General features: G+C 40.7%; 2 protein-coding genes across 2 annotated transcripts in view; both read right to left on the bottom strand.

Annotated features, from left to right (window-relative positions):
- Window positions 1–3,726, bottom strand: part of ryr2a (ryanodine receptor 2a (cardiac)) — a 375,294-nt gene extending 371,568 nt beyond the window's left edge. Inside the window, 1 exon segment of the mRNA XM_030754826.1 lies at window positions 3,659–3,726. Coding sequence (XP_030610686.1) covers window positions 3,659–3,706 — 48 coding nt within the window. The 5' untranslated portion in view covers window positions 3,707–3,726.
- Window positions 3,727–8,402: 4,676 nt separating this feature from the next.
- The window catches only part of mtr (5-methyltetrahydrofolate-homocysteine methyltransferase), a 32,852-nt gene continuing 22,232 nt past the window's right edge, over window positions 8,403–19,022 (bottom strand). Inside the window, exons 27-33 of the mRNA XM_030755485.1 lie at window positions 18,864–18,939; window positions 18,567–18,722; window positions 16,845–17,044; window positions 16,342–16,542; window positions 13,177–13,369; window positions 11,343–11,455; window positions 8,403–10,791 (exon numbers count right to left, since the gene is read on the bottom strand). Coding sequence (XP_030611345.1) covers window positions 10,702–10,791; window positions 11,343–11,455; window positions 13,177–13,369; window positions 16,342–16,542; window positions 16,845–17,044; window positions 18,567–18,722; window positions 18,864–18,939 — 1,029 coding nt within the window. The 3' untranslated portion in view covers window positions 8,403–10,701. The remainder of the gene's footprint in view (window positions 10,792–11,342; window positions 11,456–13,176; window positions 13,370–16,341; window positions 16,543–16,844; window positions 17,045–18,566; window positions 18,723–18,863; window positions 18,940–19,022) is intronic.

The following is a 19,022-nucleotide window of genomic DNA, read 5'->3' as shown; positions in this document are numbered from 1 at the left end:
CAATGAACAAGTCTGCCAAATAAACCTAAGATCTGTGTAAAAGAGCTGACCTGTAGAAGAACACAAAAACAATCCATATTTTAATTAAGTTATTATTACTGTGCCACATCGATCACTCTGACACACAACTGACCCAACAACCCACCTCTTAACGCTCCATGTTAGGTTCTGCTCTGTTATATTAAAATGCCAGCATGGAAGACCAGAAAAATGTGGGGCATGGCTCTAAACATGCAGGGCGAGGAATCAGTGAGCAGCCAAAGGAGAGACCCAAAGTTTTGTCACCTTCCTTGTGACTTTGTGACTTTGAGCAGTCCGCCCACACTAAAGCATTCTGTCTAAAAGATCTTCCTCTGGCATTCCAAATAAATTAACACTGCTAGCAGCAACTGTCTGCAATGAAATGCCTGCCACAAAATTTAAAATTTAAGGTCATTGTTTTAAATTATTTAATAGCAACATTTGTTTTATATAATGTTTCAATATAACATTTTAACAATAAAAATAAATAATAAAAAATGGTTAATTTGACCAGATGTGACATATTGAAATTTTTCTGTTTTTTTTTAAATACAAACGCCAAAGTCAAAATATACTTCACTAACTACAATTAAAGGCCACAAAAATGTTTATAACTGAAAGACTGTATTAGAAATTTTGATAATTTCAAAGAACTTAGAACCACTGATACATTGTAGCAAAGTAGAGTAATTTTATGCCAAACAATTAAGCAACAGCTAAACGTTTCAGTATGAACACAAACGTCTTGAATTTGTTGATATTTTTTTCATCCAGCCATACATATTTTTAAGGAATCAAATTAGGAATTGCTAAGAAAAAAATCATAATGAACCAACAGTTTTCAAGTATAAAGAGAGGATAACCAAATATATGTGTCAATGCTGCTGCCATCTTGCTGACTGATTAGACTCCTGTGTAAAATAAGAGTCTTTTGTATTGCTTTTTGAAATGAAAACAATGCCAAAGATAACACAGAATAATTTCTCACTGGTAAGAAGCAGCTTTATAATATTTTACCATCAGGAATGTGTTTAATTTGATATATCACAATATATGATGCTTCTTTTAATGTAATGTGGTGTTAAGTGACTGACACTAAGTGACACTAAATTAAGCCAAAACTGGCTTAGACTGGTAAAGAAAAAACAGACAAGTGTCCATCATAAAGGTCAAAAATGATATTTCAGCTATGTTGCTGTATGTTTTATTTCATTTACTACGTTCTGACTGAGCTTTTAATGGCATGAACGTGACATACAGTAATAGCTGATCGACATACATACCTTAATAAGCTTCAGAAACGTTCATGGACTAAAGCCTTAAGAGATGAGACCAACTGGTTTGACTCCAGTTCTCAGATAAATTTAAACATTGACAGGACAGCAAATTAGTGAAGTAATCCTGCAACCTTTTTTTTACATTTCACCATCAGTTTTTACATCAGCACGTCACAAAAAAGTTCAACATCTGTATTACCCAGTATACAACCTTTTGACCACCATCAGACTAGGCCAACATGTATCATTTGGGTGCCATCACCTCTTCAGCCCTTATATGTGGGATCCTGTTACATCTGACTGATGAAATAATGAACACTTCCATGGCCACAGGTGTATAAAACCAAGCACCTAGGCATGCAGACAACTTCTACAAACATTTGTGAAAGAATGGGTCGCTCTCAGGAGCTCAGTGAATTCCAGTGTGGTGCTGTGATAAGATGCCACCTGTGCAACAAGTCCCGTGGTGAAATTTTCTCGCTACTAAATATTCCAGTGAACTGTTAGTGGTATTATAACAAAGTAGAAGTGATTGAGAATGACAGCAACTCACCTACAAAGCAGTAGGCCACATAAAATGACACAGCAGGGTCAATGGACGCTGAAATGCATAGTGAGCAGCAGAGGTCACAAACTTTCAATCAGTCAATCAGTACAGACTGCCAAACTTCACGAGACCTTCAGATTATCTCAAGAACAGTTTATAGAGAGCTTCCTGGAATGAATTTCCATGTCTGGCTAGCTGCATCCAAGCCTTACATCACCAAGCACAATGTAAAATATTGGATTCAGTAGTGTAAAGCACGCCGACACTGGTCTCTAGAGCAGTAGGAACAGATCAGGGATGGCCCCTTCCTGTTCCAACATGTCCATGGTCCATGACAACATGGATGAGCAAGTTTGATGTGGAAGAACTTGACTGGTCTGCACAAAGTCCTGACCTCAATGTAACAGAACACCTTTGGGATGAATTAGAGCAGAGACTGCAAGCCAGGTCTCCTTCTCCGACATCAGTGTCTGAGCTCACAAATGTGCTTCTGGAAAAATGATCAAAAATTCCCATGAACACACTCCTAAACCTTGTGGAAAGCCTTCCCTGAAGAGTTGAAGCTGCAAAGGTGGACCGACATGGAAATGTTAGGGAAATATTGGCCAATATATCAGTATTGTGTTGGTCGTAAGAATCCAATATTGGTTACGCTCCAGTGGAGGGGTTTTAAGATGGCTCACGAGTTAACCTAACGTGTGTCTTTGGAATGTGGGAGGAAGCCAGAGTACCCAAAAGGTAACCAATACAGGCACACAGGGAGAGCATGCAAATTCCACACATAAAGGCCCTAGTTTCTTGCTGCGAGGTGACAGTGATAACCACTCCATCACCATACAGCCTGGTGCTGTAAAACAGAAATAAGCTGAGAGAAACATAAATGCTCATAGAACTGAATATTGTATGATCTTCTCTCTCTTGCTTTGTCACTACAAGTGACACTTTTCACATTACATACATTAAATTGATTGATATAAAAAATATCAACTATTTCTGCTTCAAAATTAAGCTCAACTTGATGTGTTGCTGCACAAACAGCGACTACCCATCTATACACAATTGTCTAGTCATTGCATCTTAGTACTACTGCAGTCATCAACATTATGACGGCAAGATTGTGTTAGTGATGATTCCAAAAACAAGTGAAACTGATCTGCTAACATTGGAATCATCTCAGTTCCGACCAGAAAGGCTGCATGCAGACTGTCACTATATTCTACATATTAATGTGAATGAATATTCATTCTGATGTTTCGTCTAGATATACCATCTCTTCCCTTCATCAAGAAAGAAAATACTCGTGCTTATTCACGTGCAACTTTTTATAAACCAACTGGACCAGATGACTGACTTCACTGGATGACGGCTCCAAAAGCACCGACTAGGGGCGTCCAATCCTGCTGAAATGAAGTGGAGCAGATGCAGCAGACTTCCTGCTGCCAGTCTGCACCGCACTGCGCCCCGCATCCACCCAACACACACCACCAGCGACGCCGCGCAGTCTGCAAGATGCTCAACTCCTTTTTTATGACACAATTAAAGCAGCACCACATACCTTCCTCCACCTCTCCTCTGCTCATCCTGTCTGTCTCTGTCAGTGTGTTTTCACATCTCTTCTACCCCTCTGATCGTCTGTCAGCACGATGGGGACTCCCTGACCAGTGATTAGAATGTGGAGGAGCTGTCATTCCTTAATGCGGTAAACTCCCATCCCACACCACAACACACACACACACATAGCCGAGAACAAAGACGCAATGAAGACCCAATGCAGCACCGTATTTAGCTCGAGAAAGAACAGAGAAACACTTACAGTACGCAAAAACTGGATTTCATCCTCGCCTTCTCCTCCGTCAGCCATGGTTAGTGTTAACACGGTGAGGCTCGTATAGTGACTGTGCGCCCAGGCTCGCCGTGCTTGTGTATGTACGTGTGTGCGCAGAGAAAGGCAACGCACGGAGGAACTCCTCTCTCATTGGATGGCTCACGCTGGCCAGAGGAGGAGCTGCACAGGTGTGTGTATGTGTGCGTAGGAATTACAAGTGTGCGTGGGCGCGCGCGAGTGCTGTGTTGGTCGGGTTGCTCCCTCTGCTGGAAGCTTTAGTGCGGATACTGCCTGCTGTCTGGAGCCTATCCCAGCACAGTGCGAGAGGCAGAGTGCTAGCACAGCTCATTCCCAGTAAATAAAACCACTATTAAGTAAGTTAATCACCCTAGGTTGTGTACATATATCTGAATGCTTATATTTTAGTTTATTTCATAGGGTCAATATATATCTCCAGAAGTATTGGAACAGTGTAACCAGTCCCTCAGTCCCTTTATTTTTGCTGTAGACATTTAGATTTAACGTTAGAAAACTAATATGAGAAAAGATAAACATCTCAGCCTATATATATATATATATATATATATATATATATATATATATATATATAAAGGCGTCTCCTGTTCTTTCTTCTTGATGTTGCCATCAGTTGGTATTGCAACGTCTATCACTACAGCTTTCATCCTCTGTTTATCCACCACTACGATGTGTGGTTGGTTAGTTATCACACATTTGTCTGTTTCTGGAAGTCCCGCAGGATCTTAGCTCTGTTATTCTGGACCACCCCTGGGGGCGTATCCCATTTTGACCTCAGGACTTCCAGGTCATATTCGGCACAGATGTATGCCCTGCCTGCTAGTATGTTGACCGTGCTGTTATGTGTTGGATTGTCTCAGGGGCCGGTACAGCCCCTCCAGGTCATGAGCCAACCATGCAATTACTCTCTCCTCAGGATTATATTCCCACTCTACATGCCCTGATAGAACTTCAGACACTTCCTCACCACTGAGTGACTGGCATTCTAGGCCCCATGTGACTTGTTGTGACTCTTTCAGCAAGCTTTCATAGGGCTCTGTTACCAGCCTTTGGGAAACACAGTTTTTGATGAACAGCTGTTGGCTTAGGGCATCAGTGACTACATTCTTACTGCCAGGTATGTATTTGATGTCAAAATTGTATGGGGATAACTTTGCCACCCACCTTTGCTGAACCTTCGCGCACACGCATCAAGTTTGTGTTTCATGAGAATGTAGGTCAGGGGATTGTTATCTATCCATACAGTAAATGGATAGATAACAATGTCAATGGCTGAACTTATCACAAACTGACCCTTTAGGTGCCAAAAACTCTAAATGATGGGTTGGATATCTGCTTTGAGTGTGAGTGAGCGCTTTACTGGCAAAGCCCTCGACCTGGGCTAACACAGTGCCAAGTCCATCCATCGAGGCATCTGTCGAGAGGATAAACGGGCGACTGAAATCTGGGTGCACCAAGACAACAGACTACAAAAGGGCAAGTTTCAGTTGTTTGAATGAGTCGCATTGTTCTTGATTCCAGTCACTTGCATGTAATTTTTTGAACGCAGCAATGCCATTGGTAATGCCCTTTCTCCCTTTCAGTTGGTTGAACCCATAGAGTGTTGTAAAGCCTGTCAACCTCTTGTCCTTATCTGCCACTGCAGTATTATAAAAGCCAGAGGTGCACCAATTTTATGTTCTGAATTGGTGGCCAATGAGACATGAACGCTATACGTGGTCACTACAGCTTTCACTTTGACCCTTTAAAATGGGAAACAAGGGGCATTGGCTTAGTGGACACAGCAGGGCTACACCAGCTTACATTTTACATCCTGCTACTATCTGATGTTTAGTCTCCAGGGCACCTTTGCACAGTCTGCAACTTGGGTCCTGTCAGCTGTAGCAGACCCCTGCCTCTGTCAATCTGGTGCTTAGGGTTTGTTTTTGTGCTGCCATGATCACAGCCTCTGTGCTGTCCTTTAATCTGGCCTTTTCTGGCCACTGGTAGGATTCCTTGTTGTTTAGCTGCCTGAGGCATTCTTGGAGCAGCCCATCTCAGGGGGCCATCTTCAGCTCCATGTTTCCTCTTGGATTGTGGCTCTGACCCTCACCAGTACTTATGGATCTTCATGCATTGTGAAGAGTTTTTTTGTGTCTTGAAAGTGGCAAGCTTATTATTATTATGATGACCAGTAGGGTATATGTATTGATAGCTTAGATCTTATTCCATTCGTTGAGCTGGCTTCTCACACCCGTCTTACGTTCTGGAGGTATTTGGCTGTGGCTGACCTTCCTTCATCTTTATCATGTTCCTGTTGGCCTGTGGGATACATACACCTCACACACCTGGCTTAGGGGGGTGAGGTGAATTCAGAACACACCACTGTTGTGGTGTACATAAAATTACAGAAAATGTGTCACTGTCCAAATACTTATGGACACACGAGAATAGATTTGCAAATTTGGCTATATACTGCCAAATATACTGCTATATACTACAAACTTACATACAATTAAGTGAACATCAATGAAAAGTATTCAGAATTTCTGCTCTAAAAGCAAATGTGTTATTTATTATTTAATGTGATTAAAAGCTGATGAAGGTCATCAGGTGTATTCCAAACTTTTGTGTTATTGGGATTAAAAGTTTTGGTTGATAGTGAAGTTAGGATTTAAAAGGAAGCTTGGGTTTAGCTCTTTGTATGGTTTAGGCTCCAAAAACACCTGACCCTGCATTGCTTATGTAGCTGCCACAGTGGATCATCTGCTTCCATCATGTAGCATGTACATGTATTGTTTTGCTTCCACTGACTTTTATTCCTTTTCTTCTTTAGGCTTGCCCCTTCTCCTGACTCTTCTACTTGTTCCCTACTCTCTACAGATTACAATGCTGTCTGTGAATATCACAGTCCATGGAGACTGTTGCCTCACCTCATCTATCAGCTTGTCCATCACCATTGCAAGAAAAGGCTCAGAGCTGATCCCTTATGTATCCCACCCTCACCTTTAACCATCTGTCACTGCACAACTCACTGTCTTGCTGTTCTCATAAATGTCCCCAACCACCCGCACAGACTTCTCCTCATGCAGTACCGCAGTTCCTCTCTTGCCACCCTATCATATGCTTTCTCTAGATTCACAAAGAGACAGTACAAGTCTTAACGACTTTCTTTGTGCTTCTCCATCAACAAACTAAAAACAAACATTACATCTGGAGTATTCCTTCCTGGCATGAAGTCATACTGCTGCTCACTAATCACCACCTCTCCTCTTAACCTAGATTCAACAACTCTTTCCCATAGCTTTATGGTATGGGCACTGTCAATATTGCAAGGACTGCAATTTTTTGAGACACTGCTCAAAAAATTGAACTCTTTTTAATCAGAGTATAGCATCAAGTCAATTAAACTTCTGGGATGTTGATCTGTTCTGTTAAGTAGCAGAGGGGTTGTTAATCAATTTCAGCTGCTTTGGTGTTAATGAAATTAACAGGTTCACTAGAGGGGCAACAATGAGACAATCCCTAAAACAGAAATGGTTTTACAGGTTGAGGGCACTAATATTTTTTCCCCTCCTCATCTTTTGTTCTTTTCACTAGTTTTGCATTTGACTAGAATCAGTGTCACTATTGGTAGCATGAGTCAATACCTGGACCTTACAGAGGCTGCACAGACAGTCCAACTCCTCCAGGATGGCACATCAATATGTACTATTGCCAAAAGGTTTGCTGTGTCTCCCAGCAGTCTCAAGTGCATGGAGGTGATTCCATGAGACATGTAGTTACTCTGGGAGGCCTAGACCTGGCTGTTGGTCTTTAACTTATCAGCAGCATTGGTATGTGCTCCTTTGTGCAAGGAGGAACAGGATGAGCATTGCCAGAGCCCTACAAAATTACCTCTACCAGGCCACTGGTGTGAATGCCTTAGACCAAACAATCAGAAAGACTTCATGAGGATGGCCTGACGTCATCTAGTGGGCCCTGTGTTCGCTGCCTGGCACTGTGGAGCCTGATTGACATTTACCATAGAAGACCAGATTTGGTAGATCCACCACTGGCACCCCGTGCTTTTCACATATGAGAGCAGGTTCATCCTAAGCACGTGTGATAGATGTGAAAGGGTCTGGAGAAGTCATGGAGATTATACTACCTACCATCTTTCAGCATAACCGGTATGGTGGTGGATCAGTGATGGTCTGGGGAGGCATATCCACGGAGGTACACACATACTTCTATAGGCTAGGTAATGACACCCTGACTGCCATTAGATATTGGGATGAAAGTGGACCAACTGTCAGACCCTAGACTGGTGCACTGGGTCCTGGGCTTCTCCATGTGGTGAGAGTATGCAGGCAGTATCTAAGGGATGAAGGAACTGACACCACTGACTGGCCACCACACTCACCTGACCTAACTCCAGTAATACCTCTAGGACATTCTGTCATTGAATTCAGCCCTCTGTAGGTTGATCATCTTAATTTCCATCCAACATTGTGGCATCCTTTCATTACTAAAATATTATGCAGTCCGTATCAGTATAGATATCCACCATGCCCCCAGCAGAAATCTGATGTGTTTTCAGTGTTTTTTGAGCAACGTTCTTTGGACACCTTCCAGTAACCTACTCCAGAGCCACAGACTTTTTACAACTTACTTCACAGACGGACTTCTCGCTTTTATATTAAGGTGAACCTGACAAACTCAGACAAAAGACAGGTACAATTTTAAGTCTGATTGTTTTATTTTTAGTTTTTATAGTGTTTTCAATGATGCACCATCATAAATCCACATTGTCTTTGATGTAACCAAATAAAAGGGACTGTGAAAGTATCAAAGTTCCACACAAAGCAAAACAGACACCAAAGCACTGAGTATTGTAAGGAGGCCAACAAATCTTTTTCATTTGTCATATCAGGAGATGTTTCAGGATCTTAGTGTGTGGGACACAGACAATTCATGTAAAACATTTGTGGTTGTCAACAGGAATTGGCTGCATCTGACAGTGTGGAAAGCAGGCTTTTAATTGGTGAGCAGGACACAGTTTTGAAATGCCAGGTTGGGTTAACCCAGCTTTCCATCAGAACATGACTGGACCTCAGAACCTTTTTAAGCTTAGCACTTGCTATCGTCACAAAATACCCTGAAATATTGTCCATAAACTTTTGCTTTTATGACATCCCACAAGTATCAGAAAATGTTAAAGACTGTTCTAGAAAAAACTTTATTCCCACATCTTTCATATTTTTCCATTAGTCTGTCAAGTATTAAGTATTGAACAACTAACTGCATATATTTTTCAATCACAATACCCATATTGATGTGAGGTTTTTGTTGTAGTATACCAACTCCTCAGTACTATGATAAGATGTTAGTAAAACAAACTACACAAAAGAAACAGATCAGCAGTGATCACCAGCCACCCTGATGTTCAAAAATTCAAACAGTATAGTTGAAATGAGCTGTGTCCAGATAAAACAATGCGCACACAATTTTAATCTGGTATATAAAGCTGACATTATGATAATCTGGTTTATTTACATTAGGTTTATGGCCCTGATGGCATTTAAGGAGGAATTACAAAGCAGGTAGTTAAACTAACACATCCACTGTCTTGTTTCACTTCTGTGTGTGTGTGTGCAAAACTTGCTATAGCACTAGAAGTCAGCAAAAACAAGACATTCGTGTAGGGATAAAGTACCTTAAAAAAATGTTTTTTTCCTGCTATACTGGTTTAAATTCATCTCCACTGTAGTTTAAAGTAAACTAAATGTGCAGACATGACAATCATTGACACGGGAGTTTGAAATGTGCATTACTTATGGACGTGTGGCTTTTTTAATTTGACCAACATACTGTAACTGTGTTATTATTATCATGTTATCTAGTATACTAGTACATTTGAGTTTCCAGACAAATACTGTTAAAACCTGAAATTAATATATTCTGTATTTAACTACAATTTTACTTTCACAAATATAAAACTAGTGTGAAATCTGTTGTTATTAATTAGCCATATGTCATTGGTTTGCTTTTAGCCTTCAGAGTGAAGCTCTCTTTTGTTTGTAGTCTGTATTTTTTTCCCCCCATGTGTTAATCCTGTTCAGAAAGCTTCACTTCTACAGTTTATCAAAGCCATTTTTGTTTGAAGGCACAGCAAAGTGGTCTGTTCCACCAAGTATCAAATTGCACAGCCTGAAATCTGGCACTGAATGTGTAGCAAGAGCATTTCATAATCTTAATTAGGTATTTTGCTTTGTTTTGTTTTTTTTTTTAAATACCCCTCTTTGGCTATCTCTCCAGTACCAGAAAGATGGATCACCCATAAACAGTTAGATTAAATGTTCTCCTTCTTCCAGTATTTTTTTTTAAGCTAGGTGCAGCATGTCTTGGTTTGAGCTCTGCTCCTAAACACACAGACATGAGCGTTATATTATAGCCACAGTTACATTTCATTCTCAAAAGAAAGAAAAAACACCACATCATTCAAAATGTTAACCAATCGCTTTAAAGATAACAAATGCAGCAATTTCAGCAATCATGAAAAATTAAAACATTTCAAATGCTGAAGGTGAAAAGAAGGTGAAAGTGTCACTAAAAATCAAAAATCCTACCAATGTACCCAAACAAGCCCAAGGATATCAGTACTAGAGATCATTTTAGCTGGATTGTGTAGGACCACAGGAGAGACCCAACATACCCAACATGCAACTCTATTTCTCTCCTCGTGAAAAACTGACAAAATGACTGCATCAACAGACAATTCTTCTACGACATCTTGTGTTCCGTACACAAAGTTTAAATGACCAGAAGCTTGTCATAAGGGACTAAAAGAAACACTGTATGTGACCATTTCTGAAACAAGAGTTTAAAAATTTAGAGTAAAAGGTTGAGGCTTTGTTTTCACAAGTTGGTAAATAATACTTGCTGGGATGTGAGTGAGAGGGACCGTCAGCGGCAACAACTCGTGTGTGCCAAAGTGAAACGGTTGGACTGTAAACCTAATCCTTTGTTGCACCTTATACTTCGTTGTCATAACCCAGGATGGGAGCCAACCATCTCTCCACCTCATCCACATTCATCTCTTTTCTCCTGGCATAGTCCTCCACCTGTAGATGAGATGAGCAGAGAGAACACAAGTTAAGCATGCTTTTGTGTACTCATTCCAAAATTCAGTCTTTCTTGGTTTTGTCCTGTTTGTGAGATTTTTCCACTTCCTCTTACACTCAACAATGGTGGGTATTTGTGAGCTTCGGTCAGCAATTTAATTACATTTTTCTATTAAAGGCACTTTGTATTGGAATTAAGACCCTAAAATATTAGAATGAAAACTCCAGCAATCAGATGATCCCCTGTGAGCAACACTTGGTGATGTAGGAACCAAGGTCAGGGAAGGGGAGCCATCTATTAATCTTGGTTGTTGTGTGAAAAAAAAAAAGGAATACAGGAGAGCATGAAGAGACAAGGACAAACTTCAAAAGACATGGACAAAGCATAAATCAGCACGAGAAATTGATATCTATTGGAGTCAGATCAGCCATTGCTGATCTGACTCCAAAGGGAGTGATGCTATTGTAATTTCATTCTAAAGGAATGGCAATAAAAGCAGTCCTGTCTCTAATTACTGGTAGCAGTTTAAGAAATGGATACTTAGTTGGACCTGCTCCTTGGTGATCTTTCCTACGGCAAAATATGAGGCCTGAGGGTTGGAGAAGTAAAGTCCAGATACAGAGGCAGCAGGCGTCATGGCCAGGGACTCCGTCAGACCAATGCCTGCATGCACACACAAGTATACACAAAATGGAAAACAAACACCTGCATAATTGTACACAGAAATGAACAACTATAACAAACAAAATATGAATAAGACAGGAACAGCAGGTCAGTGGGTTGCACAACTTAATTTACCTGAAACTGGCAGTGTTTTGTTAGGGTTAGCTTCTAAAGTCACATTTACAGGATGGTTTTGAAGCTGTTCCATGGACTACATGGATCATTACCTACCAACTCAGCCAATGGTCTACTCTGTTTAGCAGCCTATTAAAGATGCTTGTACTCTCTCTGTGCCTGTGTTCTTAAGCAAGTGTTTTCATTACTCTGCATTCAGCTCAAGTTCACTTAACAACCTACTAAAAACCTGTGTAGAGCTGTATAGGTAAAGCTTTGTTGGAAATGTATTTATTTGTTGTATTGCAGAAGGCTTGACTGAGATTCTCCACAAAACATTCTTGTTGGACTCTTGAAAACTTTAAAAGAAGGCATCTGGACTTTAGGCTTTGAAGACATTTTTTCGGAGATGCTTCTTTAGTGCTCAAACAACTGGTGAAGAGTCTAAGGCAATATACCCCTAGTGGTGGGCTGTCCCCGTGGTGGTGGTTCTGAGGGTCATTAAACCACTATTGATCATGTGAGTCATCACATGAGCCAAGGTATGAAAAAAAGGCATGGGTTGTTCCTGTCACTGGGGCTGACTGGTGAAACCTCTGATCTATTTAGGTCACTTGTGGCAATGTGTGAATGGGGGTTGAAATGCCTGGGAAGGGATCTTAGGACTGCGTTGTAGATGGCTGATAGCTGATAAGCCACCACCTCTGTTCAATGATAGTCATTCACATTAGACATAGATGACCTCCTTTACTCCTCTCCCAAACTATCTGTCCAAAATGTGAGCACTGGCATCCTCAAAAGAATGTCATTTCCCCTTTAAATGCAGTGTAGAGCTGAGTGTTAGGGTGGATGTTTTGTACTTGGAATGAACCAGTTTTTGTCTGAGGGTGTTGCTAGGTCTGAAATGCACAAGAATATTATGCTTGGAGAAAATTATTGAGTTTCTCTGACAAGCCTGCTACATAAGGGACAACAATGTTGTTCCCTTTCAGTCAGTTCACTCGGTACAACACATACAGTATGGGATATCACGCCCCTGTGTGTCCTGACTGAAGACAACTCTGTCAGTCTGGTCATTTATGCCACCGTATCTGCCTACTTTTTTATGATCTTTAAAACAGCATCAGTTTCAACTTTTTAATTTAGTTAATGTTCATAGATCCATGCCAAAGCATTGATTAACTGTCAAATTACCATTTATGATGGTTTGCTTTACAGACCTCCAGGACACAACAGTACACTCACTGATCACTTTACTAGGTACATCTTTTAGTATTGGGTTGGACCTTCTCTTGCCTTTAGAACTATCTTAATTCTTCATGGCACAGATTCAACAAGGTGATGGTAACATTCTTCAGAGGTTTTGGTCCATACTGACAGCACCATGCAGTTGCTGCAGAACTTGATCTGACCTTCACAATCAAATAACTTATATTATTTACTGTATTAGTTTGTCATTAAAAATGCCCATGCAGGTTAAAATCCAAGCCAACCCACTCAACCCCCTCTCTTCAGTATGGGGCAACAAGCATAACCTTTGCACTACTTAAGCAACAATGGAACACCTTCAGGGAGTGAGGATATGATGTAGTTATTGGTGTTCTCACCAGTCTTCTCCTGTATATTTGCCAGGTTCCACATGGTGATCTTCTCTGTGTGGTCAGGCTGGCTGGGGTAGCCAGCTGCCGGCCTGATTCCCTGGTATCGAATTCTGTGAAGATCCGAGGAATGCAGAGCCTCGTCAGCACTGTAGCCCCACAGCTCCTTACGCACACGAACATGAAGCTCCTCGGCAAATGCCTTCACGGTGGACAGAAGGAAGACAACAGAAGAAAGTTAACGATGAAATAAACATTTAGTACAGAGACATAACATGGAGACATTGTTCCCCTCGCTTTCTATGTAAAAAAAAAAAAGTTGTGTGTCAGCTTGAAGAGTATATAATATATTGAATTTCCCATCCCTGAAGAAATGATCAGCATGAGGTTCCAGAACTCTCATATGTCCATTGTTCAGTCTTCAACATTCCCAGTTCACTTCCCAGAGAAGTAGGATGTGGGTAAGTGCCAGAAGTCAATCCAAAGAATGTGGCTGACAGCTGAAACAAAAGGTAGTACCTCTACCACGAAACCCCTACAACACACTGCCAACAAGCCATGCATTTCGAAAGACACACCCCAGAGTTAACAGACAGAAAAACTTTTTCAACATACTCAAAAACATAGGAATCAACACCAAGATCCCAATGCTTTATATGTGGAAAATTAATTTCAGAAGAGCAATCTTACAAGACTGCTCAAAGAACCATTAATTAATGCTCCAGTCTTAAATATGATCAATCTATTTTCATCAACTGGCTATGTACCACAGGGTTTTAAGATGGCAATAATTAAACCACTACTTCAGAAGCCATCACTTGTCTTAGGCCAATCTCCAACCTTCCTTTTCTCTCAAAAATTCTTAAAAGAGTAATTGTAAAACAGCTAAGTGATCATCTGCAAAAGAATGGTTTATGTGAAGAGTTTCAGTCATTAGGCATTAGTGAAGGTTACAAATGATCATCTTATGTCCTCTGACAGTGGCCTCATATCTGTGCGTGTCCTGTTAGACCTCAGTGCAGCTTTCAATACTGTTGACTAAAATATTTATTAGAGATTAGAGCATGCCATAGGTGTTAAAGGCGCCGTGCTGCTGTGGTTTGAATCATATTTATCTAATAGATTCCAATTTGTTCATATAAATGGGGAGTCTTCTTCACACACTCGAGGCCTTTACACACCGGATGCATAAAATACGTGCAAATATTTCATGCATTGAAAATTTTTTTCAGACTCACTTGTTCTTAATGCAGCCATTCACACTGACCGTGTTATTTCACGGGACTAATTTGCCGCATTTATTTTTTTTGATCAAGTTCAATTGTTCTGACGTTTGGCAACATGAGGTCATATCTCAAAACGCGCACTGATATACTGAATATACAGTGATATGGGAACAGTAAAATAATACTATTTTTTCTCAGACACAGCTACACACTGCTCCGGGTCAATCGAGCCACTGAATTTATTTCTCTGCCTCCTCAGATGTGGTCCCAACTCTGTCAACAACAACGCAAACTCTTGAGCTGATATCCTGAAAGCGGCGGTGATGCAGTGAACTCCAGGCTCAAACCACGAAACCCTCCCTGCTGCTGCTTTCTCGTGAGAGTTGGATGCACCCGGCATCTCTGTTTCTTCCTTCTCATGTTTAGAAACATCAGGACCTCATCACATCGTCGCTTGATGTCGGCTGCATTTTTTCACAGTGCATTTTATGAGGACGATTTATTGGCAAAAACGCTATGGATCTGGTGGGTAAATAGGTTACATAACAAGTTTGCGTCTGAAAGATTAGGAATTCCATGTCGTTTTTTCACAATGTGTCCGGTGTGTAAATGCCTTAATTAATTATGGAATTCCACAGGGTTCTGTGCTGGGACCAATTCTATTTACACTATATATGCTTCCTTTAGGCAGCATTATTAGGAAGCATTGCATACATTTTCATTGCTGATGATACCCAGCTTTATCTATCCATAAAGCCAAATGACACACATCAGTTAGTTAAACTGCAAGAATATCTTAAACACAAAGATCTGGATGACCTCTAATTTCCTGCATCTGGGTTCAGATAAAATTGAAGTTATTTTACTTGGCCCTACAAATCTTAGAAACACAGTGTCTAACCAGACACTAATTCTGGATGGCATTATCTTGGCCTCCAGTAACACTGTGAGGAATCTTGACAGGAGTCATTTTTGACCAGGATATGTCCTTCAATGCACATACTAAGCAAATATGTAGGACTGCTTTGTTGCATTTGCGCAATATCTCTAAAATTAGAAACATCCTTTCTCGGACTGATGTTCAAAAGCAAATTCATGCATTTATTACTTCTCAGCTGGACTATTGTAATTCATTCCCATCAGGCTGTCCTAAAAGCTCCCTGAAAAGCCTTCAGCTGCAGCAAGAGTGCTGACAGGGACTAGAAAGATAGAGCATATTTCTCATATATTGGCTATTCTACATTGGCTCCCTGTTAGATTCTGACTCTAAAGTGAATTTAAAATCCTTCTTCTTACATACAAGGCCTTGAATAATCAAGCCTCATCTTATCTTAAAGACCTCATAGTACCATATCACCCCAATAGAGCACTTTACTCTAAAGGCTGCTGGCTTAGGCTGCTGGGGGCTTCTCGTGATGCTGAGTCTTTCTTCTTCAATCACCACTTTTCACTCTATATACACCACCCTGCATTTAATCTTCAGTTATTATTAATCTCTGGTCCTCTTCCACAGCACGTTTTTTTGTCTCGTCTCCCTCCCCTCACCCCCAGCTGGTGGCTGCAGATGTCTGTCTCTCCCTGAGCCTGCTGGAGGTTTCTGCCTGCCATAACTGAGTTTTTCCTTCCCACTGTCGTCAAGTGCTTGCTCATAGGGGGTTGTCTATTTATTGGGGTTTTCTCTGTATTATTGTAGGGTCTTAATGTTACATTACAAAGCACCTTGAGATGACTGTTGTGATTTGGTGCAATATAAATTAAATAAAATTGAATTGAACTGAAATAAGCAGCTATTCTAAAAAAAGGGCCACCATCTTAGATTTTTTTTTTTTAAATAGCCAACCAGCAGGTACTGGCAAGTAACCTCAAGCGTGCCAAAATTGGTGCTTGTGCCATGGCATAATTTCCTGCCACAAGAAGTATGGTTTTTGTCTTTTTCAGGAAAGAGTACCTCAGCCAGTCGGTCAGCCAGAGCTTTGACCATGATGCTGCTATAGTCATCTCCTTGAGCTTGAAACTGCTGACTCAGCTCCTCAGCTCCAAACACACCCACAGCAAACAATCCAATGTAGTCTGCCACACCGCTGTCTACAGGGGCCACAAAATCAGACACACAAAGGTAGGGCTCGGAGGAGGAGCTGTCCTTCTCCACCTGCAGCGTGGACACACACAGACAGAAAATTGTAACTTTGAAATACATTCTGTCTCTTATATGAAGATCTGAAACCAAGTCTCGAGTTTCTGCAGCATATACAAGAAAGCTTTATGAACAATTTCAGTGCACATTTTGTGAAAATTTTGACTATAATTCCTGGGAGCACAGAGGAGTTCACATCGCTCTTCTTCTATGTACTAACAGAAAGAAGGCAGTTGTAACACAAGAATGTGTTTAAAAATGAATATATCCCATTGCTTTAAGGGTCAAGACGAAGAGGATATAGTAAAGTCCCTCACCTGCTGCCGTAAGCCATGAAACGTGGTGATGGGTTTGGTGTCTCTGTGCACTGTGACATCATCTTTGTACACCCTGATGTCATCACCACTGCTCTGGGCACGCCAGAAGCCCACAAGGCCCCGGCCCTTCAGACTGGAGTTGTCGAATATCTGGTTGAGCAGCTGCTGGGCGTCATCAAAGACTCTGCGAGCTTCTGAACCTGCAGTACCCAAAGACCACTGAGCTCAGTTGCTGTCCCTTCATTTTTTTCCCCCTCTCTCACTGTAAGACACTCCTCACTGATCCACTGTTGTGTCCTCTTGAAGCTGTATATTTATTCTAACTTTTGTCATGATATGCCTAAATATTATCCACAAACTCTCCCCCTATTGCTTTAGTCTATGTTGTAAAATCTGATATATGATTAACATGCAACAATATATAAAATTCTAAATGCTAAACTAAGTTTGTCTTTTTCTTCTTCTGGCTGCTCAGTTGAGGGGTCAGCAGAGCAGATCATCTGTCCAGCTCACTCTATCCTAAGCCAGTCCATGACTAATAGTGTTCCATTGCGTGTTTTTCTATCCAGGTGGGCTTTTAATGCATTGACAATGTGTTTGGCATAATCGTCATACTGAGAAATGAAGCTGCTGCCAATCAGACTCTTTCCAGATGGTAGTACATAACATATATAGCTATACACTATGTACTGCATAGCACGCATAGCATGCCAAGTTTTCAGCTAATAGCTCTTTCTGAATCACCTTGTTGGTGTAGAAACTATTTTATGTCAAAATGTGTCTTTATATATCTAGCATCTTCCTAGATTTAATTAAAGAAATATAATAAATTATGTGTTTCTGTAACAGGCTGATACTAACAGTGCTTAAAAAAATAATAAAAAGATACAATTTATAATTGGTTCTTTGCCAAGTTGTCTTATGTGTTGTGTTACATACAGACACAACACTGGTTCATCCATTGAGTTATGTGCCTTTGTAATGCTTGAAAGACTCATAGGTCATTTTAAGTGGCTTAACAAAGAAAAAAAATTCTTTTGAAAATGGCCAGGTACAAGGACTGGACTGAAAATGAGTGAAAAAGCAGCCAATGTCCGAAGAAAACCTTTGAAATACCTTCAGAAAACTTAGAGAACTACTGCTCAAGATCACTTTAAAAAAAGTTACAAGAAAGTCTGGCTCCTTAGAAATAAAATATAAAGAAATGAGGGGTGGTTCAAGAGTTTTGCACTGTACTGTATTTAATTATTGCTTAGCTCTTATGGTCTGATTAATTACTTAAATACAAATAAGACTTTTAGACTTCTTTCCTCCGTGCCATTTTTAACTGAATTTCTGCTTTTTACATGTGATTGTATTTTCTTGTTGTACAAATTAAGTATATTTGTACAGTGATTTAGAAATCAGCGCGGTGGTTAGCACTGCTGTCTCACAGTTAGAACAACATCTGAAAGGCCTGGGTTCGATTCCGCCCAGGCCTCTCTCTCTGTGTGGAGTTTGCATGTTCTCCCTGTGTCTGCGTGGGTTTTCTCCAGGTACTCTGGTTTCCTCCCACAGTCCAAAGACATGCATTTACTGGGGTTAGGTTAATTGGCCACTCTAAATTGCCCATAGGTGTGAATGTGACTGTGGATAGTTGTCTCTGTGTAAGCCCTGCAACCCTGAACAGGATAAACAGAAGTGAATGGATGGATTTATAAAGAACCCTGACTAAGCTTGTACCAACGGTCTTGTCATTGAAGATCTTGGGGTATCCCCTGTTGGGGTATTTTCCTCTCAGCTGCCACACATCAAAGAAGGGCTTCCAGTCGATGAAGTCCACCAGGCTGTTTAGGTTGTACAACTCAAACACACGGGTGCCCAGGAATTGAGGACATACTGAAACACAGAGAACTTCAATTCTGTATGCATGATCAGATAATTACTGTACCTGAAACCAAATCAACATTTCAAGCTTCATCAAATACAAATGCCTCAGAGTATCTGGGGGATAATTTTGCTGAAAATTTCTTGCCTCACCTGTCTTGGGCAGAGAGTGCCAGTCTATCTTTAATGCCTTCTCTCTGGCCTGGGAAAGAGACAAGTACTGGCGATCCTAAAGACAAAAATGTAGTTAGAAATATAACTCACTACAATCTACATTTATTCACATGTGCCAACAACAGTTTAGTATGTGAT

This window comes from Archocentrus centrarchus, chromosome 19, assembly GCF_007364275.1.
Source record: "Archocentrus centrarchus isolate MPI-CPG fArcCen1 chromosome 19, fArcCen1, whole genome shotgun sequence".
Taxonomy (NCBI): Eukaryota; Metazoa; Chordata; class Actinopteri; order Cichliformes; family Cichlidae; genus Archocentrus; species Archocentrus centrarchus.
The sequence above is the reverse complement of the archived record's forward strand: the minus strand, read 5'-3'. Positions and strand labels throughout refer to the sequence as shown.